The following is a 27,349-nucleotide window of genomic DNA, read 5'->3' as shown; positions in this document are numbered from 1 at the left end:
GTAGCTGTTAAGAATGTAGTGAGTGTTTTGCTCGCCACGTGACTGGCGAAGTTAATTTGCTCACTGCCTGTGCTGTGCCATTTTGGCTCTAAAGGACTTTGCCAGACAACAATCGGTCTGGGAATCTTGCTCGGATGCGTACAGGTGCTTCTCAATAAATTACAAGGCTGCAGGAGAGAGATTCTTGGATTTTAAATGAAACTCAAATCAAACCGATTCAGCACAAATACTTTTCAGGAAGCCAATTCCAATGTCATTTTGATAAGTGCGGTAGTTAGTAAGTTGTCAGCTCAAATTTTAAAAATAACTCATAAGATCATGATGGTTTTCTCTCTGCAGAAATATATTTGATGAAAATTTATTGATATGCACCTGTACAGACGCATCTCCTTCTGCATAGCGCCTTATTTGATATAGTAAATGATACATACCCTTATTGTATAACCCTGCTTACTATATACAGTACAGTATAAGATAGCTGATAACCTATTATAATACTTAAGCACCCCTGGTAAGATAATTTAGATAAGTGATGGTGGAGTTGTGTTTTTAGTGGTTTGCCAGATTTAACTGGGCTGGGTAGATTGAACCACACCTTATATTTTAGTTGAGCATATATCAATTCAAACGCCTCCTGTGCACTGATTTGCAATCATCCTATGGAGGTATGGGTAATGTTATATTAGGACGCCTTTTTTCTTCACCCCTGCAAACTTCAAAGTTGACAGCACTGTGCTGGTTGTTTGTTTCATTTGTGGACTTTTTTTGTTTGGACAAGGTTGTGTGTTTATCTCTAGTGATACAACATCTCCAAGCCACACAGTACAAACCTCACTGCTATTTTTGTAACCAACCACCACCTTCATTTGATTCCTGGTTCAAACTGAGCTGAAATTGAATCAAGTCAATCAGTTCTAAGAAATTATTGGTTATTTGAATAATGAATTCTTTTCATCAAATTAAAAAAAAAGAAGCCAGGGTTGTAAAGTGGACAGACAAGGCCTCTCTTATTTTTTTTTTTTTTGTACTGTACTTTTTTTTTATTACATTGGATTTCTTGGTTTTGTGTTTTATTGACTTTGTTTTCTCTCCTCCCTGGTTGGAAGTTAATAAATACTCAAGTGGACCAAATCTCTTGAAAGCATTTAATAAACACTTTTAGAAAAACAAAAACAAAAAATAGGAGTCTGTTTTCATTCTTCGGCCAAAACTGATATGTTGACATCATGATTCATAACATTGTATTTCTCCCATGAAGAGGACCTTAATCCGCTTTGTGAATCGGATCAAAAAATGTTACCATTCAAAAAAACTGGTGTTCAAAACGATCCAATAATTGATGACGGTAACTGTGGTGTCGCCATCACGTATCGCTCCTTATTTTACTGTATACGATTTATGCAATCAGTTGTTGTTTCTTCCCCCCCCCCCCGTCCCCGTCCTCTTCACAATTCATGATTGGCCGCTTTGAGAACCACTTAGCGGCGTTTGTGGGCGTGACGAACAGGAAATGTGCGCATCTGATTGGCCCGGAATGGAAATTGGGCGGCGGCGGTTAAGTAACTTGTGAAATTTGACGCAAGTTCCACATTTTTGTTTTCAAACACTTAAGAGCTGTCAGTCTTAAATGAGAGCTGGCTTCTCACGGATTCAGACGCTGCATCGCCTCCATACCTTATTTTGACATGCTATAGTCTCTGACGATTTTTCATTTATTCTTTTGGTAAAAGTTAAGAATATATATATTTAAAAAAAACATGACTACAGCAGACATCCCAGAGATATTCAGGGCTTTTCTGGAAACTCCGTTTGCTTTCCCGAGCTTTGACGGAAATGGTAAGTGAGAACCAACTTATTTGGCACTATGACGTTAAACGCATCATGTAAACATAAAGGTGAAAAGAAATGGCTGCCTGTTGTGTAACCCTCATCAGAAGCTTCAAGCTGAGTACAGGAGTGACCCACTAGTATACAGACGTGCGTGTGTTTGTGTAAATGTGTATACAGTAAATATTTTTGCACTTAACATGTATACACACCATTTGTACATGCTGTGCATCAATACATAATGGCAAAGTAGCCATATAAAATGTCCACACTGCCCTGTTCAAAAGCAAATGCTGTTAAAATCGGATCCACGTGACACCATTTAAACTGCATCTAATTCCATCCACGCATCAATGTTCTTAGCTGCTTGTCCTCATGAGTGCTGGAGCCGATCCCAGCTGTCAACTGACAGGAGGCGGGGTACACCCTGGACTGGTTGCCAGCCAATCGCAGGGCACATAGAGACAAACAGCCACACCTACGGGCAATTTAGAGCGTCCAATTAATGTTGCATGTTTTTGGGATGTGGGAGGAAACCAGAGTGCCCGGAGAAAACTCACGCAGGCACGGGGAGAACATGCAAACTCCACACAGGCAAGGACGGGATCGAACCCGGGACCTGAGAACTGTGAGGCCTACGCTTTCCAGCTGATCCACCGGGCATCTAATTAACCACAAATAAACTTCTACAATTCTAGGATGCATTTCCTGCTGTACAGAAGTCATGAGTTCTGACTTGAAGTGTTTCCGGAATTGATGAGAGACTTGGTAACATAGCGAATGAAGCAGTCAATGTGGAAAATGTTTTTAAAATGAAAGAAGGCTGAAATTTCTAATGTGTAATTGCAACAGTTGTGGATAAGTCCCGCAGGTTGCATGCGCAAGGAGAAAGATGCACGGCGTAGACTTTGACGTTAATGGAGATGTCGCCTACCCTCTTGAAACTAGGAGGTCCGACTTGTCTATCTTGGCTTTATGTAGGTTTTATGATTTATGGCATGCATTCTTTTGACTGGCTGGTCGGGTGTGTTGATGTACAGTCGGCCGGTCCTGGTTGGTGGATAGCCTAGGGGGACATGTAAAGAGGAATGGTTAAAGTACAGAGCCTTGTGGTACACCTAAATCATTTGGGATTTTGACGAACCGTCTCAGTGCTGTCATGGGGTTTAATACCAGATTGAAAGGGAACTATACTGCATAAATTAAATGTATTATTTTATTTCATTTCTTTTTTAAGTTTGTCAAGTGGCAGCACGGTGATTCAGCTGGTAAAGCGCTGGCCTCACAGTTCTGAGGACCCGGGTTCGATCCTGGCGCCGCCTGTGTGGAGTTTGCATGTTCTCCCTGTGCCTGCATGGGTTTCCTCCCACATCCCAAAAACATGCAACATTAATTGGACACTCTAAATTGCCCCTAGGTGTGATTGCGGGTGTGGCTGTTTGTCTCGATGGGCCCTGCGATTGGCTGGCAACCAGTTCAGCGTGTACCCCGCCTCCTGCCCATTGACAGCTGGGATAGGTTCCAGCACTCCCGCAACCCTCGTGAGGATAAGTGGCAAAGAAAATGGATGTCAAGTGTGAAAAGCGAAGGATAAAATGTGAAGTCGATAAAATAACCTCGTGATGTGTTTACAGTTTACGCATAGGCCAAAAAGATTGCGTCCAGTCAAGGAAAAGCTACAGCTGTGGTGGTAGGTTGAGCTTCCCAATTCAGCCACGAGATGGCTGTTTTGCTTTTCAATGTTAATTCAAGCTGGGCCTCTTTTTTTTTTTTTTGTATTGTCATGACTTTTATGAGGTGGACCCCCTGTTGTTGGTCCCGTCTCCACAAAATAATATTTACTTGGAATGGGTTGAATATAATAAAATTATATACAGTATACTGTTTTTTCCCCCACATTGCCACCTCATGACACGCAATATTCTGTTTGGATAATTTTCCACGCTCCTTTTAGTACAGTAATTACAGTATTACATCTGCTTCCTGCTTCCCTTGACCGCAGACGGCTGCCTTCTTTTATGACACCGATTACAAAATTGCAAGATGCACAAATATAACAATGGAGCACAATATTTGTAAATTGCTCTCCTTTTTCTCCTAGACTACTTTCAAGTGACTTTTTGTCTTTCAGCACAACATACACGGAATTCCACCGACAGAATAACAACTTGCACATTCAAGTTAAGGAAAACAAGTGTTGGTGTTGTCAGGCAGCTTTAATTCCTGTTAGGTAATAATACACTGACGAGTATTTCCACTGGAAATGATGATGACGATGGTAATGACAAGTTACCAGCACATTGGTAATGTATGCATATAGGACACATTTCACAATAAAATCCTTGGCAATATTAACAATAGATTTACAAGTTGTCTATAGAGATTTATTGATATATAGAAACATATAAAGTAAATGGGATTATCCTGAAATTTTTGAGTAGTTAAATTCAGCACTAATGGATTTCACTTAATTACATCCTCCTTTTTATTAATTTAAACACTCACCCAGTTGCTGTTTTTCTACTCAGCCCAAAGCTGCTGCTAATATAAAAGTATTGGCATTTTTGGCATTTTGGTGCCAAGGGACTATGTCGAATTGAGTTGAGGAGCCCCATATAGTGCAAGGATGTCAAAGTCATTTTTCTCGTGGGCCACATTGTTGTTCCGGTTTCCCTCAAAGGACAGTTATGACTGCGGAACAAACATATTTAATCATCTCATCATATTTACATCATCAACTTATGAAGTAGTTAGTTAGTAGGACCAGAAAATCAAGGGTAATGTGTTTTTCAACTATTCGCGTTTGGTAACACAAAAATGCTTGTAATATCTCAACTTTATCATTTATGACATATGACCAGTTTAAATTTTAGTACAGATTTTTACAAGAATCATGGAAATTAACACTCTAGATGTGGCTTTGCGGGCCACATAAAATCATGTGGTGGGCCAGATGCGCCCCCCGGGCCTTGAGTTTGACATTAGTGGTGTTGTGCTTTGCCACCATCTCGTGGCATCTCTTAATCTTTTGGGAAGGGGTGTCAATTAGTTGAGGATTTTTGGTATTCGTGACGTGTCTCAATCCCAATCCCACACAAATAGAGACACTGTATAGTTTATAGCTAATGAACACTCAAATTAACTATCTGAAGAAATTAAAATAACTTGTTAATAAAATTCTTATCCAATTTAGGAATAAGAATAGAATAAAAGGGGACAAAATAGGTGTTGATTTCTTTAAAAAAAAAAAAAAAAGACACCTTGGTTTTGTCATACGACTGCCCAGAAAAAGCCCATCTGACAGCTACTTCTGTTTGACCCAGTTTTACATCCGCTTTGTCCATATTTGGCTAAGTCCTCTCCCTTTCCTCTGATTGGTTGCCCTTGTGTAGAAGACCCACTTCTTTGTTCTATTGGCTTGGAAGTCCAAAGGGCAGGCGTAGCGACGTAGATAAGATGGAGAAATTTGAACAACCTGATTTCAGGCCTCTTGGCATAAATACGTCTGTTACTCAGGAAAGCGTGGAATCCATATTTCAGATGTAGAACCAATAGGTGACTTGCAGGTGACGTCACATCCGTTTTGAATTTTTTCTGGCCGCCATATTGGGAGGTCTCATTTCGCTGGTTACATTAGATTACATGAGACGCTTTTTGACTTCTGAGACGATGGTGCACACGTGTTGTGTTATTGGCTGCTATAACAAGTTCAGCAAAGAAGGGAACAGACGGTTTTTCCGATTTCCGAAAATAATTACGCACCAAGGACCCCAAACAGAAGAAATGTCGAGCAAACGGCAAGCGAAGTGGCTCAGTAATATCTCGCGTGCAGATCTCACTCGTCCCACAGTTTCAAGTCGTGTGTGCAGCGATCACTTCATAAGTGGTAAGTTTAAGCCTAGTATTGCACTTTGACCATATCCTCCTACCGCTATTTTTTACATGTATGTGTTGTTTGCTGTGTTTTATATTACAAGACTAACGGTGTTTGATAGGTCTACATGTACATGTACATCCAACTCGGCCGCCAGTGACAGGCTTTTCATCTCCAGTTTAGGATACAAACGTATGGATGTGTGTTGTGCGTTTGCTGTCCGTTTACTGTCTGTGAACGTCAAAATATTTTTAAGAAGGAAATATACCGTATATCTATTAAAAACAACACGAGTATGCATGTAGCACCTACCACCTACCAGGGCATCATTCACGCTAGCCCTAATACAACAGTAGCGGCTTTCTATCTGCAAACATTTGAGTCAGGCAAATGTGAACAAATAGAAAGCCGCTACTGTTGTATTAGGGCTAATATTACTATTAGGGCTACATTCAGACATTCACGCTATAATTTGTTAGTACTTAGTAATTTACACCTTGTACATTTTAATTATTGTCACATTACTTAATGCTCCTTCAAATAAATTTAAAAGATGGTGTAATATTTATTTGTCATAGATCTTTTTCCCTAATCGGTCCAATTTGTCGGGCCTGAAAAGGCCATAATGGCTAAGCAGAAACAACAACAACCACAGTGAGTTACGCACTCTGTCCCGGGTGATTACAAGTTACTTACTCGGGCAACAATTAAAACCTTTTCTTCAGACAACGTTTTGCAGAGGACACTCTGAATCCACAAAGTAATTGTAAGCCTCCAAGGACTTGTAGGCCTTCATTTGTTGGTTAGTAAGGCTGTCGGTTGTAAGCACCAAGTAGTTCACAATGTCAGGGTATTCCACTCTCGGCCAACATTTTTCAGTCGCAAAATCAGCCTTCGATAGACTATACTGGTCCAGATCCTCACATAAACTGATTTCTGCCTGTAGTAGGGTTTCAGATCAGCCGACAGATCCTCGAAATACTTTGAAAACGCCATAGAAAGTGCAGATACAATGAACGCGATGCTGGTATGTAGACTGTTTACAACCTCCCAAAATGGCCGACACACAAAAAATTCTTACTCACAATGCACTTGCTCTGAAGTTGTGCAAGTGACCTATATTACATACCCAAATACTCAATAAAGTTGGTTTACTAAAATGTGACCCGTTTAGAATACAGAGGAAGTCACGTTAATGTACATGTATGATACAGGTTATAGTTTCACTTTTTCAAAAGTACTGAAATAAATTCTCTCTTATTGACCTGTTCATGTAGTTTGATTGGTTCAATAAAATTTACTTTCTAAGAGTGAAATCTATGGCACATTTTTTGGGGGGGAGGTGAACTTTTGACTTTCTTGTATTGTTATTGTGTTGTAACACCAGGAGAGTCACAGTGACATTAGCAAAATTGGACGGGCCCCCCTCCCTTCCCAGTTTCCTCCCCCCCCACCCCCCATTCTGAGTAGCGCACCACAAGAAATCATTTATCGGGATGTGACTGGAATGGTAAATGGTAAAAAAAAAAAAAAAAAGAGAGAGTCACAATGACTCAAGTGAAATTTGAGGAGGGGCCCCTCCTTCCTTTCCCCATTCCCAACATTTATTTATTCAAACTAGTGCAGTACAGGAAATGAGTTCTTGTGACGTCAGCGAGCGGTTGGCACGTCTGGCTCGCGGTTCTGAAGTTCAGGACTTCCAAATCTCAACTCTGGACTTCCTGTACAGTGTTTGCATGTTCTCTGGCTTCCTCCACAACATTCTAAAAATATTAATGACTTGAATGTAAATCTGAGTTTTGTAGTTGTCCTTTGACCGCATATGCGCCCTGCAATTGAGTGGTGACCAGTCCAGGGTGTGCCTTGGCTCTCCCCGAACTCACATGGAAATTCAATCAGGCTCCATCTTACTTTTGCTTTGACCCTAAGGAATGGATCAACGGATTGATACTTGACAATGTCAACAGCAACGATTTGGACAATTAAGGAGATGTTGATGAGACTTTTGGCAATTTAGCCATGAAACTGTTACACTGTGTCAACTCTGGTTTTGCATTTGCTGATGAAATGTTGCATCGTCGACCTTGAGCGCTCCCCGGGCGGCTTCCTTGCACGCATGTGCACATGACACCATTTCCGTGTTGACATGACGCCGGCCGCTGCACATGTTTCCCGCATGTGATCGCTGCGCTCGGCCCGCCCACAACATACACGACACATGCACTTGGAATAACAAACAAAGTAATTAATGGGGGAAAAACGTGAGTGTCTCCTGTTCAGTACAGAGCAGAGTGTAAGTCTTTAAAAAAAAAAAAAAAAAAAAAAAAGGAAGTGGGTTGTTTTCCTCGTGACACGTTTCGTGCACTATATAACTCAGTCATCCAATGACAAATCTGCTATTTGATACCACGTCTCCTATTGGTTCCTCTCACGAACCTGCCCAATCGTAAAGTTTCTCATGAATATTTATGAGATGTAAACCAATCAGCCCAGGGAAAGGGTGCGGGCTCTGTTGTGCTCCCCAAAACCTGCGCTCCGCCTCGTCTGCTTTACAAGTGTGACAACACTCTCGACGAATTGCGGATTGTTTAATCTTCACGGAATAGCCAGCGCGCGACTATTTACATTCGTCGGTGTTCACAGCTGAGCAAAAGTTACCGAGCGGAGAGCGTCTGGTTTACAATTCGAGGAAAGTACGCCAGCGGCCAGTGGAAAATGTCGGTCGAACCGATCGTCGTCACGCTGGAAACGGCCCCCGGGGCCCCCACCGCGTTCCCGGTTGTTCTGAAGAAAATCATGGAAATGCCTCCGCCGAATATACTGGCCGGCGACGAGGGTAAGGCGCAATGTAAAACCGCTTCAAAAAAAACCCAAAAACAAACCAAGTAAAACGTGATTTTTAAAAAGATGGTTCATGCTGAACACGATGTACTTTTCTGCAGACTTCATTTGACCTGTCTCACGATGCCGGCCTGGTTAAAACACGCCTCTAGTTTTAAATGCGTCTTAAAATGTGGTGTAAATCATTATTATTATAATCATATATTTGTCTTTTTTTTGCTGTTTGAGCTAATGATTCCCATTTTTAATGTTTTTTTTTAAAGCGTTGTGACTGTGCTCTTGCTGTATTATAACCTGGTTAGTGTTGTTTTCATGCAACAAAAACATGACTAGGTTGTCCTCCTGTGTGTGCACGTTATGACCAAAACAATTAATTACATAAACAAACATATCCCGTAACTCTGTGTAGCTGGCGTTCAGGGGTGTTTTGACTCAGTTGACTTCTTGATTCCACCACTCTCACATTACAATTATAGAACCCATCTGTTCTTTATAAAAATGCAGTCTTTGCAGTTCAGATGTGTTTTTCGTGTCAAAGTTAACTCAAACAGGTTCTGCTCTGTTGTCTAAACAACCAAGAAGGGAAAAATGACACATTTAAAAACATAATCCTAAAAAAAAGTGAAATTACAATTATTTAACAAGTACGGGAGGGCTGCAGCTGACAGTTATGATAATCGGTGAATCTTTTTTTTAAATGAATCAATCAGTTAAAAGGATATTTACTTTTCCATCTCATCCATCTATTCTCGGTGTGCAGAAAGAAGCCCACCTCACCCTGGGCAAGAGGCGTGGTACACCCTAGCAATTGTGGTCAGGCACTGTAGACGACATTTTGGCGGAGAGTGACCAACTTTGAATAGCAAAATAATGGGCTAAATAATACTTGTTTAGAGATAATATATGTATAAGATCATACACATCCACACAGGAGACCGCGTCTTAACTGGAAATCGATTAATACATCACTTCAGAATGTGGGCAGGTTAAAAGTAGAATATTATTCATAAATATTTGTAATATTTGACAGGATAATATTTGTTAGTCCCACAACGGGGAGGATTGGTATTTTTTCAGCATCAATTGTGGCCATAGGAAATATATGTAATATAAATAGTATGCATACATATGTTATCCAATACAATCTAGTATTACCAATGGTATTTTTGTTTGTTTGCAAAATAGTGGTGACTACTGAGTTGTAAACCCATTTGTGGGCAGCATCCCATTTTTGGGACATCATGATTTTCACCCATTATATCCTTCAGTATATCAAAATATTTAAGTATTTTAATCTGATTCTGATTCTGGTTTTTGGGACGATCTACTAAGAAAACCTGAGTACCCTCTCGCGGGCAACGTCCCATTTTTGGGACGAGATAATAAATGAGTAAAGTTATCATATAGCTTAACCTTAAACAAAAAAGAAGTGTTATTTCCTTGATTGTGGCCTGTTAGGGGACTTTTATTTCAATAAGGCAAAAAATTGCCACCCTTCCCATGAATGAGCTAATTTTGATGTTTGACATCTGATTGATCTGAATATTTTTTTTCTCCCCTCATGAAAGTTCATCAGTCAGATCCCGTAAAAACCATGATTATATTTGTCATAATATTTCAATTTGACAACACGCTCTCCAAAAGCACATTTCCACATGTGTGTATTGTAAACCACAGTTTAAACCTGATGAAGGATCAACCTAAATTGTTCCTTCTACGGATGTCATAGTTTTGATGCGGATTTTTATGTGTTTGAAAACTTGGAGTGTTGCTGTGTTTTCAGACACGGACAAGGAGAAGCTGGGTTTGGATGACATCGCCGACGTGGGCGGAGGAGGCAGCGGGATGGGGCCGACGGCGGCCCTCACGCCTGCCATCTGGGAGAAGACCATTCCCTACGATGGAGAGAACTTCCACCTGGAGTACATGGACCTGGAAGAGTTCCTCATGGAGAACGGCATCGCCGCCTCCCCCGAAGAACACGATGAGGTCAAGACGGAGGGTGTGACGGGAAAGACGGCCGATGCGCCCCTGCTGCCCGTGGATGAGCTGGACAAGTGCGATGAAGAGGTGGTGATCATCACAAACGGTGAGACTGACATCACGTGTGATGTCACAGCAGGTGAGCGGAAAGGGAGAAACGGGTAGCCGTCCTTCGGCAGCTGCAAAAAAAATCTGATTCTGAAATTTGAATTTGTTGGTCACAGTAATATGCCATTGTGAACATTCTGTCTCTAGTTAAAACTTTCTCGTCTTTCTTTTCAGAGGTGACAACAGATCCAGAGAGAGCGAGCCCGGACGGCATCGATCCAGATGAAATCGAGGTTGACGTCAACTATGAGCCCGACCCCACCGACCTGGTCCTGTCGAGTGTACCGGGGGGCGAACTCTTTGACCCTCGCAAACATAAGTTCAGCGACGAAGAGCTCAAGCCTCAGCCCATGATTAAGAAAGCCAAGAAAGTGTTTGTTCCTGAAGAACAGAAGGTATTCATACTTGGGCCCGCGGACCCTCACAATAAACTTTAACATTCAACCATTATTATTCATGAATAGAATCTCGTCGTGTCATTGTGAGTTTCTCAAAGTCTGCTATGAGTACAAATTTGGAGTACACTTTTAAGTACTCTACATTTGCACGTAATCGTGCAACCATTGGGGCCCAAAGCCACTCCTAGGATGTAAACACTGCTGAATAAAAAAGAACACACACACACAAACAACCAATTGAATTCAGTTTTAGAGGTTAATTGGCGACATAAAAATCTTACAAATTGCTCCTGTGAGGATGTGTGTTGTGACGGAGGCCGCCATTCCACGTGCAGAAAAACGTCATGTAATGTTAGCATGAATTGGCTAGCAAACTAACTTTAATAGTCAATATCAAAAAATAATTTAAAGAACTTTATTAATTAAGAATATAGCGACAGCAGCCAGGGCAATTTTTTTTTCTTATCAATTGCACCATGCTGTTGCGGAAATTTTACAAAACGCGGCGTGTTCTGCTTTCAGGACGAAAAGTACTGGCAGAGGCGAAAGAAGAACAATGTGGCCGCCAAACGCTCACGTGACGCCCGCAGGCTGAAGGAGAACCAGATCACCGTGAGGGCGGCGTTCCTGGAGCGCGAGAACTCGGCGCTGAGGACGGAGGTGTCCGACCTTCGCAAGGAGTGCGGCCGCTACAAGAACATCGTGGGAAACTACGAGGCCAAATTCGGGAAATTGTAAGGGACTGTAAAAAACGTGAATGACTTGTAGCACAAGGGCGCACCAGTGACTCTGTTTGGACTCTTATTTGGCAGCCGTAGTGATAAAAAAACAGAACTGGCAAACACAGGTGGGCGGGGGTTTGGGGCAGGGGGAGGGGGGGGGTAAATATGCTTTTACAGCACAGTGGGGGGTGGGGGGGTCACTTCCTGCTGTGGTCGCCTTGTGAACTGTTCCAAGTCATCACACAAACACGCATGATGCGATGACGCACCAACAATCTCTCACTCATCCTCCTCTTTCTCTTCTCTTTCAAGAGCGGTGCCAGAAGACCTATAGACTACATTTGATTTATTATTCAAATCTATGAATAAATGAATCAAAACGGCAAGGTTTGGGGGTGGAAATAAAAAAGAGCGAATCTGATGAGGAAGAAGAGGAGCAGAGCGTATGCATTATGCAATAGAACCTGATAGCAACTCTGGAGCATTGAGGGGACGACTTAAGCGCTTGTTATGTTCTGCACTTTTCTCATGTTGGCTATAAGAGATCATCTTTTATCGGTGACATTTTATCATTTTTACTATTAATAGGTCTTTTTTAAGATTAGTGACAAAAGGTGACCCTTATGTAGCGATTGCAATAGTTACAACTCAATTTATCAATCATTTTATAGTATGGTGGTGGATTATTTCCAGGTTGCTTCCAATTGGTTCCATGTCTAACGCAAAATTTTATTTGATATTTTTTAAATGACAATTTATTCAGGGAATTGCATTGTTCTGGCTATGTGTGTGATTGTGTGTGCTTTGGGGGGCACCTCACACTGTCTTTGCTGCTTTAGTGTGTGTGTACCAATCTTGTATTGTCTCTGAACTCATCAGTGCACGTCACGTTACTTGATGTTGCTTATCACGGTACTTGTACACCATCCAACTCCGACGTTTCTCTCCCAGCAAATTGAGAAAACTGGGAGGAAGTCCATTTTCGTGAATGTTTTTTTTTTCCGTGTGGATGTAAAATATTGACACGGCTTAATTACCAAGCTTGGAGATCATTTTATGTTCAGCTTTGTAACAAAAGTTCATGACGAGCCATTCAAGAGTATGATAATTTTAATGCCTAAACGAGTGCCTTTTACTGAAGGTTGTGATCGTTGTCGAGTAAAACTAAACTGTTCCAAAAGGATGCTTGCAGAGAGAAAATACCAATTTAGGGGGTTTTGACATTTTAACTTATCTAATCCATTTCAAAACCACACAGGTTAGAGCTATAAAATGTCGAAATATATTGTTTTTGTCCATACTACTGTGCTTCCTTAAATTTGTACTCTGCATCTGCAGAACGAGTGCAAGGCGGTTCTGTTGTGTCTGCTGCGGTTTTGTTTCATGTTCAAATTCTCTCCCGCTCACATTTTGGCACGTTTGGTCATCAACGAGTGCTAAATGTTAGTAAAAGTTGTGTGCTGTGATAGTTTGTGCACTTATGAGATACCTCGCTATATCAAAAACAACTTCCGGCCTTATTCGTTTTCAAGTGCAGTTGTCACGCATCACCTTAAAGCATCCCAATATCATGTTGACATGGACAATGGGCTTTGTGACCTGTTAGTAGTTCTCATGCATTCTGCTGCAATCCCAGATTGCACATCTGCCTTCTTTCAGAAATAGGTCAACTTTCGAGGTTATTACGGTATTATTATTATTATTTTTTAACAATAGTTACATTGTTGTAAAGAACTGCCTTGACTTTTTGAGTATGATAACCATGTATATGTACATTGTGTATAAATAAAGCCTTGTTGACAAAGTCTTGAGCTCTGTTACTTTCACAAGATTCGATGAGAGCTGACAACGCAAGGTTGTTATTTCAACATACAAGTTAGGGAGTGGTAAAAAATGGTAAAACTGTTTTATAGCCCCGTGAAGCCTCAATAACGAAGTGTCGGCACATGTACCGACACTTCATTTGGACTCATTCACACTGCCACCATCAAGAGGTCAAAAGAATGTACTACAATCTAGTTGCCGCCTACAAAATAAGGCGCAACAGTGACACGTATGGATGTAGATTAGTGCCACCAGGATTTGAATTTGAAATGCCACAGAAAGCAGGATTTGAATTTGAAATGTAACGTGATCACATTTTCAATAGTTGTATTCCAGTGTAACTTTTCAATGTTAACAATTCACTGTCTAAAATTCACAGTCTGTGCCACCAGGGATGGTTACCTCAAGTCAGAACGGAACACTCAAGTCAATTAATTTACGGTTTCTTAGTATGTTATGTCACGTGACTGAGAAAGCTTAACTGCGATTGGCTGGGTATCCTGCCAGGTGGTACAGACAGTGAATTTTAGACAGCGAATTGTAGCAACGATTGAAAATGTGATCACTTTACATTTCAAATTCAAATCCTTTTTCACTTAACATTTCAAATTCAAAATCCTGGTGGCACTAATCTACTTCCAGAGAAACGCTGTGGGGATGCACTTTTGTTACTTGCAGTAACGCTTGTAGTTGAAGAGAATTAAAGCCATTTGTTTTCATTGGTTATTAAAAAAGTAGTTTCTCTAAACTTTAACTACTTACAGACTACAGTCTAATGAGCTAGGACTAAGGCGGTTTGATTTTGGATTTCTCCTGCTTGAGAAAACATTCCCTTCACTAGGTGCAGATGAACCTTGAGTAGGAAAGTACATGTCAGCCAGTGTGAATAAAATTGGAAAATAATTTCTTTTCCTTGTCCAGTACTGCAGTGGGTGTCATCCTGTTTGGTTCCGCCAGGTATTTGTACAACTGTCACCTTTACCGTCAGTGATGTACATGTGGGAGTTTTACATTGCTTCCTAAGAGAGAAAAACAAGTCACTGTATAGAAAAATAAATTCATGTACCATATACCTTAGCTCTGAAGCACATTCTGAGGTCACCAAATCACCTAGCAAGCCAAACACAAGATGGAGCGGGTTGACTCCAATGCACAAGGAAATCACTTCGTGGATCAGTCACGTGATACGGTGGTGCTTCAGGAAGGTTTGAACGTCATCGCTTGCATCATAGAACCAGTGAAACCACGCCCCGACCCGCACTTCACCTGGATTTTTGCTGATTGCTCGGGACACGGGTCAAAGCCTCGACACAGACCGTAACGTCACTACAATTTTATAATATTCCAGACAAAGCATTTAGACCCAAATTAGGACAAGAATATAAAAGATCTTTTATTGAAACCATTAAACAAACCAAGTCCATAAACAAAATTGGTTGCCAGAATCTTAAAAGAAAACTTTGCAGAACTACAAGTCAACAAATGGAAGACTGGGTCAGTGTCTTCACCTCTTCTTGAAGCCGTACTTCTTCCTCTCATAAAACAGATCTGTTTTTGAACTGCCCAAATTGACAATCTTAGGACAGCCATCTCGCTGGAAGACAAGAGTGAGAGCATGTTAGTGTGGTGACAGTGGACGATTATGTGCTTTCTATTTGCTCAGTAGTAGAGTCAAATGTGTGAAAACTGACATCTTTCTCCTGGATGGTGCACTCTTTACAGTAGTAAGCATCGGACACTCCCGGGCCTCCGCAGATGACGCAACGTCCCTGGTAGGAGCCGTAGTTGCACTCATCGCAGATGCGGACCAGCGTGCAAGGCCTCACGTACGAATCACAGATCACGCACTTGCCATCACCTGAAGATGAGGTGTACAGTTAGGCAGCCATCTATTTTCTGGACTGATTTTGTTCACTAGGGTTGCAAGAGTGCTGCAGCCCATCCCAGTTATCTTTGGGTGAGAGGCTGGGTACACCCTGAACTGATCCCCAACCAATTGCAAGGAACATATAAACGACTATTCGCACTCACATTCATACCTACGGGCAATTTAGTCTTCAAATAACTAACTTGGGTGAGTGCCCAAAAAAACAATAACACGCAGGTACGTGAAGAACATCCAAAGTCCAGACAGGACGGGCTGAGATTTGACCAGTAACGAGTTGATCATAGGTATATTATTCTTTAATTTAGGAGGTGTATTAGGGCCATCGTGGAAAATGTTACACAATGAGATAAAAGTTGTAAACTATGAAAAAAAAATCCTAAAAATGAGTATTTTTTTTAAAAGCCATATTTGTACAGGTATAAATTAAACAGTACAGATTTACTGTATATACCTGACATAATTCATAGTATGATAATTAAATAGTCAGTATTTTGGCACATCCATAGATTATTACCATCAGGACTTTTTATCACAAAAAATGATGACTCGTTCTCATGAATTTTTTTTTACTATTCTCAAAAATATACAACTTATGTCACAATCACGTTTTTTCTTGAAAATATCTAACTATTGTTGTAGTACTAGGACTAATCCTGAAATCTTCAATTGTATTTTTGTAAACGACAAATACAATGTTTGAAATAACTTTTACCTAACAGATGTGTTAATTATTCTCTAAAGTATTGTGCTTTATTCTTGTAATATTACTGTTGTATTTTTTCCTTTCCATCTTTATTCTTGTAAGATTATTACTTTAACCACAAAATTATATTCAACTTTATTCTTGTGAGATTGTGACATGACACTACAAAACTGCAAAATATAGGATTTATCTAAAAAATATACAAATTCAATCTTGTCTTCTCCATTGGGGAAAGGCTGATAATTATTAATCAAACATAAAATTGATCTGTGCAACACCATATAACAAAGTAATTCATCTTATGGCTGTATTCAAAGAAAAAGGGTAAACATAAAATATAATACTGTACTCACATTTCTCACAAAGTCTCCCGATGGCTGCAAAATTTAAACAAAAAAAAAGGTCATTTTTCATTTCGTGCATTTAACTTCATTCTTTCATCTTTATTCGACACTGCATCTGATTATATACAAAATAAGCATGTAGTGGGACTACACTGTTGATGGTATCGTCCAGAAAACATCTTCAACATCCATCATCTACGCTAACTCAAAAGCTAAGTTTCAACGAGGTCCATGCTCCAACTGTTAGCAGATTTGATACCAATAGCGCGCTAAAAAGATGTACAAAAACGGCCATCTACAATATTAAAAACGTCACTAAGGTGTTATATACTGCGTAGAATAAAATAAAACATACCAACACCAGCTTGTTTTCTGCAGAAGATCAAATCTGGATGATGCTTTGCCATTCTTGGCTATCGTGGTACTGGTATAGCGGAAAACGTCAATTTTCACCTCTGAACCCGTAAACCAAAGTACGTCGTTTTTACATTACCGCCACTTAGTGTCTAAAATGAGAACTGCACATACTTGTGCGTTCTTCAGTCGACAGTCTTTTAACATTTAACATTTTTGGTGCGTCTATCTTTTATCTCAAAAATAATTTGACGATTTTGATGGTGATATGCTATAAATATAATAACTGCAGCCAAAGAAAAAAAAGTACAAATGCGTGTAGATCCTTTCAGCTACCTATAAATCAAAACCACGTTTAAAAATATTTACTGTTGATATTAACCATGAAATACCTGAAACAGTTTGAATTTTATTTAAAAATGAAAACTAGTGTTTAAAGAAGTCTTTAAAAGTTGGCACTATAGTGGCAATAAGCCTCTAATAAAAGTAAAGTCATAAAAATACAAATTTTCGTTCTTTTAGGACCTGCAGAATTTGCCATATAAATGGTGTGACGTCACTGCCAATCGCCACATCTTTGTCAGTGAACAAAATGGCGACCTACTGTCTCACCGTCGCGCGGCTCCAGGTATGACACATATTCGATTGTTTTTTTCTCTGGTCACTGAAGATGTGGTGGCTGTGATTTTGTTGTTTTGAATAATCGTTTTATAGTTTTGTGTTTGTATTCGATTGAAACAGTAGGCAGGCGTTGTGTGCTTCTACATGCAGTGAAATAGTGACCCAGTCGCTAGCTAGCCGGGTCACCGCGTCCCAATGTGGCCATTCAGAGGGCAACAGCTTGCATCGCACTGACTTTTTTTTTTTTTTTTTTTTTTTACAGCACTACCATACACTAAAATTAAAAGACGCGACTGATTGAAGTCTTGAATCTTACAAGTTATTAAATTAATTTTACACATTGATACAGAGGTTCGATCTGATTTGACAAGGTTAAGCACAAGGTTAGACGGTCATGAGAACAGAATGATTGACCAAAACAATTGCTGTACATTATGAGTACATTAATATTTGCGTATACATAAAACTTTGTTGATTTGAACGCAATATAAGTATCAGGAGAGCTGGTATGCATCAGCTTTGTTAATTACTTGTAAGATTTTTTTTTCCCAAAAGGACATCAAAATGCATTTTCATATGGTACTGGAACGATGCTACCAATGGAGCTTTATTTTTGTTGCATATATTAGTTATATTTGGCTGTGTATGCGTTTGTGTGATTCCTCTGTGATTTGTGGGTGGTAGGTGCTTCTATTTGTGCCTCTCTTTACGAGGAAAAACATGTATTTCTTTCTGTGACGGATCTTGCACCTACCCTATATTTGATCTATTTTTACTTACGATGTGTGAATGTCTCTTCTATTCGTCCCCAGCTTGCTCTGGGCCACGGCGCGCGGCGTCTGCACGTCTCAGCCGCTTACCGAGCCAAGGCCCAAGTGTCCATGAGCCGTTTCGAGCCCACCTCTTTTGTCAGCTACGAGACGCTCCAGTCTAATGTTGATGTTGTGCGAAAAAGGTGAGCTTCTACCTGCTTCTTGCCCACATGCATCACTGCTCTCCCAACATCCCTTTTCCTGTAACAGCATATTGAGTGAACCCGTGCTTGTTCATGTTTTTTTTTTCTGATGGAACATTACGAACATATCATCATGTTTTAATTTTTGGTGCAAGCAAAAATGTGAACAAAGGGCTAGGAAAGTAACTTTTGGGAACAAAAAAAGGAAGTCTAGTGAGAGTCAATGATCCACTTTCAACCTTTTAACGACGAGACAAACAGTCAATTATAAAAATACAAAATGAGAACACTTGCAAACACCCAAGAAGGCCAAGCCTTGGGTCCAGATGCTAACCAAGACTAACCAGCCGTGTTTCTGATGTCACTCACGAAATGTCAAATTTAATAAAATGGTTTATAGGAAAGTAGTAATGGGTACTTTTAGGGGTTGCAAACCACTGACATACGTGTGTGTGTGCTCAAAACAAATCATCTGTAAGATGTTTATTTTTAAGGATAATACTGTAAATGATATGAAACTGTTTTGGGATCCCAATTTTGACCGAATTAGTCATGTAGGCCAAGGGTGTTAAAGTCATTTTTGTCGCGGGCCACATTGTAGTTACGATTTTCCTTGGAGGGCTGTTATGGTGAGACCATAGAAAACCTGAATCGCCTCATCATATCTACTTGGATTACACATGAAATTTACGAACTAGTTTTGGAATCTGAAATCAAGCGTAATGGGTTTTTCCACCATTGTTCATGTGTGGTAACACAAAAATGTTGATAATATCTCAACACTATCATTTATGACGTGTGAGACTTTGAAATGTTGGGACATATTTTCACAAGAATCTCGGATTTTGACACTGATGATTTGCCTTCTTGGGCCACATAAAATCACGTAGCGGGCCGGATCTGGACCCTGGGCCATGAGTTTGACACCTGTGATGTAGGCAGTAGACTATACACGCATGCACGCTGAACCCTTCGTATTAAAATAAAAAAATGAAATTTTGATCTTAATTTTTTCATGCACGGGACAGACGGAGGACACACTGTGAGAGTGCGCTACCTCAGACTGCCAAAGTGGTAGTCCCTGTCTGCTCTTTTTTATTGCATTCTCAGGTCAAAGGGTTACATGGTTACACAGTGAAAATGCTGACACAGATGGCTACGCCAAAAGCACACAAACACTAAGGTATATGTTTCTTCAAGGCCGCAAGAGTGTCCCGATAAACCCACAAGAGAAAAAGCAGGGCATTGTTTAAAGACATGTTTATGGCATTTGGGGGTATCCTCCTGCGGTAGAAAGGCGTTATCTCCTCCCGGTGTTGAGGAGTATCTGCTTAAGATCAGAAGGGAAACATGCTGTGGTCAGGATGGAGACATCGGTTCCCAGTGTTCACGGGCATCAGCTTGAGGTCGGCAGGAGGGCATAGCCTCCCAGGTGTCACTGGGTCACACTTCAAGACACGCACGCAGCTCACAAAGAGAGCAATTTAGACTAAGACTGCCAGAAACAAACGCGTGATAAAACAATCCTAACAGCAACGAAAGTAGTAATGATATACTTTTATCATGATAACTAACATAGTAATATCATATCTTTATCAACCATATTAGTACTTACTTAAAGAATGAAATTATTTTTTCCCTCAGTTGGTATCCCTGTAGTCTTTGCAATGATAGTCGGTCCCTAACGCCTGTGAATAAGCGGGGGTTCTAAGTAACTTTTTGTCAACTGTAGCTGATTTAAACATATGGTATTTCAAAATATTTTATGCATGGGGAAGTCATGAAAGACCTCAATCTCCCCAAAATTACCATTGAGGGAAAAAAAGTATTTAGACACCACAATGAATGAAAGAAAGGAGCCACCTCATCTTTCTGTCTTCTATCAAATAATTATAAATTATCCTATTGTCCCCACCCAGACTCAACCGACCTCTCACCCTCTCGGAGAAGATCGTATACGGGCACCTGGATGACCCCCACAACCAAGAGATCGATCGTGGGCGCACCTACTTGCGGCTGCGACCTGACCGCGTGGCCATGCAGGACGCCACCGCGCAGATGGCCATGCTCCAGTTCATCAGCAGTGGCCTGCCGCAGGTGGCGGTTCCCTCCACCATCCACTGTGACCACTTGATCGAGGCCCAGATTGGTGGGGATCAGGATCTGGCTAGGGCGAAGGTGAGTTTATAGGCCGGCGCGATGCACCAATGTTGCCGGAATAAGTTGAAAGAAAAGCGCTCATCTCTAACTAGGAAGTAAACCAAGAAGTCTACAACTTCCTTGCAAGTGCTGGTGCGAAATATGGAGTTGGTTTCTGGAAACCGGGTTCTGGAATCATCCATCAGGTAAAGGCTTAAATTGGAATTCCAATGCGGTCATTTTAATTTTAGCTAAGCTATTTTGTGTGCTCAGATCATCCTGGAGAACTACGCCTACCCTGGTGTGATGCTCATCGGCACAGATTCCCACACCCCAAACGGTGGCGGACTTGGTGCCATCTGCATCGGAGTCGGCGGCGCTGATGCCGTGGATGTCATGGCGGGTATCCCCTGGGAGCTCAAATGTCCCAAGGTCAGCTAGCAGAGGAGCCTTTCATCTCACACACTCAATCAGAAGGATGCCTTTTCTAGTTTCTAGTTTCTTGAAATTCCCCATCCATGAGAGATCTTTTGTTTGTGATGTTTTTGACCCACTTTTTGGGTGCTTTAAGCATTTGATCTGAGTTGAAACCCGACACAAATATCAGAATGTTCCTAAAAACCACAAGGACGTGTGCTTAAGAATATAAATAAGTATGTACCAAATGGTATTTCCTTTGCAAATGTACCCGGTGAGCCTTGTAACCAAGTGCGCTAATTACGGTAACTCAATTCTTCACTCTTCCTCTGTTTGTTTTCTAGGTGATCGGGGTAAGACTGACAGGTTCCCTCTCTGGCTGGACATCACCAAAAGATGTCATCTTGAAGGTGGCGGGCATTCTGACGGTCAAAGGCGGCACCGGAGCTATCGTCGAGTACCACGGTCCGGGTGTCGACTCAATTTCCTGCACTGGTGTGTCTTGAATACTGTTTACTCTTCTGCCGCTAATAGAAGATATGTTTTTTATATGGCTTTGTAAAATGCAATTTTGAGACATTGACGCTGCAGTGTCCTATATGAAATGATTTAATTCATGTTTGTATGCAGGAATGGCCACCATTTGCAATATGGGAGCAGAAATTGGTGCTACAACTTCAGTGTTCCCCTACAACCACCGCATGAGGACCTATCTGGAGAAGACAGGACGTGGAGGTATGTTAACGTTTTCGTCATATAATTTCAAGGTATTGGCTTTCATTTGAAGTTCAGAGAAAGGATTCATTGTTTCTGTCAAACTTGTAAATATGAGGCTTTGATGTTTAATCTTATGCCCCCAGAGATCGCTGCGCTGGCTAATGAGTACTCGGACCTACTGGTGCCAGATAAAGGCTGCGAGTACGACCAGGTCATCGAGATCAATCTGGATGAGGTCAGTCTCCATCCTAAAATCTCAGTGGATAATACGCTTTACAAAGTGGTATGGATTCAATTCATAATAATCCATTTGATACAGTTATTTTGGGTCAGCACTCTGAACTGTTGTTGGACAAAAACAGGCGGAACCAATCTAAATCAGAATGATCGATGTACCGTTTAAGATTTCAGATTGACTGTACTTAAACTATCTTAACTGTTAAGAGAAAAATATTACTGAGGTCTGGGAAAAGTTCAGTCTCGAGAATGGAGTCTGCCACCAATTTGGCCCTAGGGAAAGAATTTTATCCGGTCTGGCTTCCTTTCATGTACGTCTTCTGGCGATTGCACCACGTCCTGTGCAAGAGGGGCATAAATGGCTCGCCTTTCTTAACCTCCACTCTGGCTCACAAACGCATCCTTGTCCTCAGCGAGATCCTGTGATCCCCACTGCCTTTCAGGACCTGATAACAATCTTTCCCCACAAAGTTTGCTGTAGCTGGTATGTTATTAAAGGTCGAGTGTCGTGCCTATAAACATTCTAAAATAGATATGGTAATGAAAAATACATATAACATGATTCACTTCAATGTCTATACAAAAAAATAAATCTGAGCAGAGAGGGACGTCATCCATGCGCAAAGTTGCAGAACTCTCATTCGACATTCAAGTGGTAGCCATATTGGCTGCATCTTCTGTCTGTAACGTCACATTGGAACATTCGCCATTGAAAACACACTGTGCCACCTATTATGGGAGATGAACATGCCGCTTCTGACATGGAAGCTCTTTTCGAAGAAGAGAACATCTCACAACCGGGTGAAGTGACCGGGGCGATATTACCCTATCATTTCGAGCCATATTTAGATGATATCCGGATCACGGCCAAACCGCATGCGGCCAAACCACCTCCCCGCCCGATCCACCTCACCGACGGCGATGAACAACAACGGCTGCGAGCGACGACGGCGGCGTGGCCAAACTCCCTCCCCGTCCGATCCACTTCCACGGCGGTGATAACCAACGGCACCCGCGACCGACGACGACGTCGCAGCCAAACCGCCTCCCTGTCCGATCCACCTCCATGGCAGTGATAGACAACATGTGGCCAAACTGCTTCCCTGTCTGATCCACCTCCGCGGTGGTGATAAACTACGCCGCCCGCGACCAACGATGACGCCGCGGCCAAACTGCCTCCCCGTCCGATCCACCTCCGCGGCGGTGCTTAAGCAACGCCGCCCACGAGCGATGATGACAACGCCGCGGCCAAATCTCCTCCCTGTCAGATCCACCTCCGCGGCGATGAGCTACTGCGGCCCACCATTGCGACGAGCCACCGCGTCCGCCGATCACGGCTTCGGCTGTGGTAGCACACACAACACATTTAGCACCCCTGGATTATTATTTTTTAGTAGCTGTATACACACCTACCTGTAATTTGGGACCCACGAAGCTCTCGTCCTTTGCACCTGTGCAATCCATTTTTCACTTTTGGAAAAGTATCAAGAGCGAATCCATCCTCCAGAGTGTTCGAGCAATATCCAGCAATAAAACGAGCCGGCATTTTGGCTAACACGAAGGAACAACGAGCTACCTTCCAGCAGGTAAAACTAGTTAAAACATACGAGACCGCTTGAGTGCACTACTGCCCTGTACGTCACTTCCTGCTTCTTCTCAAAAACAAATCCCTCAAGAGGATTTTCATGGCGGGAGTTACAAAAACACGTCAAAATCATGTTTTATGGTGAAAAAACGGATGGGTCCATATCGGCTGCCGTTTTTTCATTAATAATGTACTAAAAATCATCCATTTCATGACACTTGACCTTTAAGTGGAGCAAAGCAAAGCACAGGATTCCCTCATCAGTACTAGTTGAAGGAAATCTAAAATAACCTTGTCCATGACACAAAGCTATTGAGACTATCTCTGTCGCTCTGGAAGTCATTTGATTATGCAGTGGAATTATGTAAATGTGCCATTACGTTGTTTTTTTGCAGCTGAAACCCCACATCAACGGTCCATTCACCCCAGACCTGGCTCACCCAGTGTCTCACGTGGGTTCTGTGGCTGAGAAGAATGGCTGGCCACTGGAGGTCAAAGTTGGTAAGAAGTTGCTGATTGTACACTAAATCCTTTCCTCAATGTTTTATAAAACGTGTGATAACTGCAAAAAATATATATATATATTTACCGGATGCTGATGTTATCAGGTCTGATTGGCAGCTGCACCAACTCCAGCTATGAAGACATGGGCCGCGCCGCCTCTGTGGCAAAACAGGCTTTGGACAAAGGCCTGAAGTGCAAAGCTCAGTTCACCGTCACACCAGGCTCAGAGCAGATCCGCGCCACTATTGAAAGAGATGGTTATGTGAGTGATGCTATAGGAAGTTACGTTGCGCGTCAAGATTCAAACCTAACGTTTTTGTCGTTGAACAGTCCAAGATCCTAGGTGATGTTGGAGGTGTAGTCTTGGCCAACGCTTGCGGACCCTGCATCGGACAGTGGGACAGGTGGTGCCAATATCCAATGGAAAATGTTTCATATTTGATTTCTTTGGCACTCACACTGTTTGTTTGTAATCAGGCGTGATGTGAAAAAAGGTGAGAAGAACACCATCGTGACCTCCTTCAACAGAAACTTCACAGCCAGGAATGACGCCAACCCTGCGACGCACGCCTTTGTCACGTCCCCTGAGGTAAACCCACGTAACGCTCATCAGTATTCCCAGATACTGTAGAGCCCTGAACACAGATTAGTTTTCATCATAAAACCCAAACTGTACAAGCAAGATTGAAGGATACTTTTTAACATGCTTAATAGTTACGTTGTTTTAATCATCAACTGCTAAGTATGACATTTATTGCCATCAAGTCCTCCGTGTCAATTGCTGTAGATTGTCACTGCCTTGGCCATCGCTGGAACGCTCAACTTCAATCCAGAAACCGACTACCTGACGGCCCCCAACGGCGAGAAATTCAAACTGGACCCCCCTAATGGAGACGAGCTCCCGGCCAGAGACTTTGATCCGGGTCAGGACACCTACCAGCACCCGCCTCCTGATGGCACCAGCCTCAAGGTGGACGTCAGCCCTAAGAGCAACCGATTGCAGCTGCTGGAACCCTTTGACCAGTGGAGTGGGAAAGACCTCGAGGACCTGAGGGTCCTCATTAAGGTCGGACCCTCATACATGAGCTACTTGCTGCCGCCATGTCTCCTCCCTAACACCACTTAAGGAAAATGGTCTGTGTTGCAGGTGAAGGGCAAGTGCACCACTGACCACATCAGCGCCGCCGGTCCTTGGCTCAAGTTCCGCGGCCACTTGGACAACATCTCCAACAACATGCTGATTGGCGCCGTCAACAGCGAAAATGATGCCATCAACTCTGTGAAGAACCACCTGACGGGGGAGTACGGCGGTGTGCCAGATGTGGCTCGTCACTACAAGGTGAGGACCGAAGACGCACTTCAACCTTTTTTATGAACAAAAACGACAAGGTCTCGGCGTTGCGTGCAGGCCAACAGCGTGTCGTGGGTTGTGGTGGGGGACGACAACTACGGCGAGGGGTCCAGCCGAGAGCATGCCGCGCTCGAGCCCAGACATCTTGGCGGAAGAGCCATTATTGTGAAGAGCTTTGCCAGAATCCACGGTACATCAATGAAATGTGCATCATATCTTTTTTCAATTCAGTAGGTTAGCTGACATTTTCCATCCTTTTTTAGAAACTAATCTTAAGAAGCAGGGCCTGCTACCTCTGACCTTCAGCAACCCATCAGACTATGATAAGATCTGCCCCGATGACAAGATCTCCATCAAAGGACTTGAAACCTTCACACCTGGAAAGGTGAGAGCGCCATTATTTTGAGCTCTTCGTGAACAATTTTCTCTCTCCCGTGGTACAGTTTGGATGTGTGTGAGTGAAAATGTAGCATGGATTCCCCCCACTAAACTCACCGATACAGCAAATTTGTGAATGTCTAATTGTGCGCTTTGACCTGTAATTTCCATCCAGCTTTATTAACAACACTTTTCTCGCCACCCAGCCTCTGAGCGCCATCGTGAAGCACAGCGACGGCACCAAAGATGTCCTGGAGCTCAACCACAGCTTCAACGAAACGCAGATCGAATGGTTCAAAGCTGGTTCCGCTCTCAACAGGATGAAGGCACTCCAGAACTGAGGGATCAACCCGGGGGGGGATAATCAGCGGGGGAGTTTGGGAAGGATTATGTAAAGATTGTTTCATGATCTATCTGCATCAGACTGAAGTGTCAGTGTACCTCGCAGATATCCGCATGTCACTCTCTCATCCAATCAAACAACAACTGCTCTGTGGTCCTGTTCCTGTTATTCATTACAGTACTGTACATGACATTATTGACACAGTTGCATGTTAAGCGTTGCGCTCTCATGTAGCTGCTCGCTGATGTTCTCAGTGTTTTATACTAATGGGTCAGAATGTGACCACCGGAGCTCCATCTTGATCAGAGTGAGTCAAGCAGTTTTGTTGTGGTGGTGTTGTGCATGCCACACATTTAACTACAGTTTTGTGCTTGTTTGTGACCGTTTTGGGGCTGCGGCGTCTTCACAGAACTTTTCAAAACAATTGAACCAAACTTGTGATTTCCACTTAGCATTTCTTGAATTATTTCACCCTCCCGCAGCACTTTTTGGGGTTTGTTTTTTGGAATATTCTGCCATCATATCTGTTGGTCATTTGTCCTCATTCTTTACCTCAAAAAATATGTAAGGGTTGAATGTGAAATTTCCCCTTTCTGATATTTATTTCCCTGGTTTATTCATCAGAATGCTTTTTGTTCCATGCTCTCATGACGGTTCCCCCCCCCCCAACATGGAAAGGTTACTGAGGGCAAGGAAGCAAAATTGATGTAATACTGTTACCACTGAATTATGTTTGTATGTATGTAGAAAATGAAACTGTCAGATGAAGTTTGGTTCAGCTGATGAAGGGAAATAATTTTTGTCTGTATTTAAAAAAAAAAACTACATAAATTGTCACTTTTAAACATGTCATGGTTATCTGTGCTCTGCCTCAAAATTCACATTCATGTAAACTATCTTTATGCATTTCATTTCTCCCAGATGATCTGTGTTAAGGAGAGCCAAATGGATTGTAGAATAAACACTGACAGATCTCACCTCATGGTTTTATATGTGTGGTTATAAAGTGTGCAGTGTCTTGTATGGAGAAGGGTTACTAATATTTTGCTTATCTTAGGCTGCAGGAAATTGGAAGGTGTGAGAAAAGCCAAATATTAAAACAGCCACGATAATACAATCCAATATAAAAAAAATTGTTATTGAAACCTGGGAGGAAGCAGGAGTACCAGGAAAAAAAACAAATGCCATGAAGGAAACCAGAAGCACAGATTAAAATCCCAAACTTTAGAACTGTGA

At 42.0% G+C, this 27,349-nt stretch overlaps 3 protein-coding genes across 4 annotated transcripts; 2 read left to right on the top strand and 1 right to left on the bottom strand.

The window, feature by feature from the left end:
* Window positions 1-1,609: 1,609 nt before the first annotated feature.
* tefa (TEF transcription factor, PAR bZIP family member a) lies at window positions 1,610-13,558 on the top strand. Of its 2 annotated transcripts, none has more exons than XM_061810738.1 (5): window positions 1,610-1,836; window positions 10,326-10,664; window positions 10,808-11,028; window positions 11,554-11,765; window positions 12,066-13,558. In XM_061810738.1, the coding sequence occupies exons 1-5, from the start codon at window positions 1,758-1,760 to the stop codon at window positions 12,085-12,087; spliced, it is 873 nt and encodes a 290-aa protein (XP_061666722.1). In that variant the 5' UTR covers window positions 1,610-1,757; the 3' UTR covers window positions 12,088-13,558. The 2 variants fall into 2 exon arrangements, with proteins under 2 accessions (XP_061666722.1, XP_061666721.1); XM_061810737.1 differs by lacking the exon at window positions 1,610-1,836 and adding an exon at window positions 8,185-8,537.
* Window positions 13,559-14,945: 1,387 nt separating this feature from the next.
* Window positions 14,946-17,009, bottom strand: phf5a (PHD finger protein 5A). The gene is made up of 4 exons (XM_061810590.1): window positions 16,868-17,009; window positions 16,522-16,545; window positions 15,269-15,435; window positions 14,946-15,171 (listed from the first exon to the last, which is right to left on the bottom strand). The coding sequence occupies exons 1-4, from the start codon at window positions 16,917-16,919 to the stop codon at window positions 15,082-15,084; spliced, it is 333 nt and encodes a 110-aa protein (XP_061666574.1). The 5' UTR covers window positions 16,920-17,009; the 3' UTR covers window positions 14,946-15,081.
* A 390-nt stretch (window positions 17,010-17,399) lies between these two features.
* Window positions 17,400-27,090, top strand: aco2 (aconitase 2, mitochondrial). The gene is made up of 17 exons (XM_061810937.1): window positions 17,400-17,494; window positions 18,300-18,442; window positions 20,362-20,620; window positions 20,695-20,787; window positions 20,855-21,013; window positions 21,343-21,493; window positions 21,629-21,733; window positions 21,859-21,950; window positions 23,933-24,038; window positions 24,146-24,303; window positions 24,372-24,445; window positions 24,519-24,630; window positions 24,829-25,107; window positions 25,189-25,380; window positions 25,450-25,582; window positions 25,656-25,777; window positions 25,977-27,090. The coding sequence occupies exons 1-17, from the start codon at window positions 17,459-17,461 to the stop codon at window positions 26,109-26,111; spliced, it is 2,349 nt and encodes a 782-aa protein (XP_061666921.1). The 5' UTR covers window positions 17,400-17,458; the 3' UTR covers window positions 26,112-27,090.
* Window positions 27,091-27,349: the final 259 nt, after the last annotated feature.

The sequence above is a fragment of the Syngnathoides biaculeatus genome, chromosome 22, assembly GCF_019802595.1.
Source record: "Syngnathoides biaculeatus isolate LvHL_M chromosome 22, ASM1980259v1, whole genome shotgun sequence".
NCBI lineage: Eukaryota > Metazoa > Chordata > Actinopteri > Syngnathiformes > Syngnathidae > Syngnathoides > Syngnathoides biaculeatus.
This window is presented reverse-complemented; position numbering and strand designations above follow the sequence as displayed.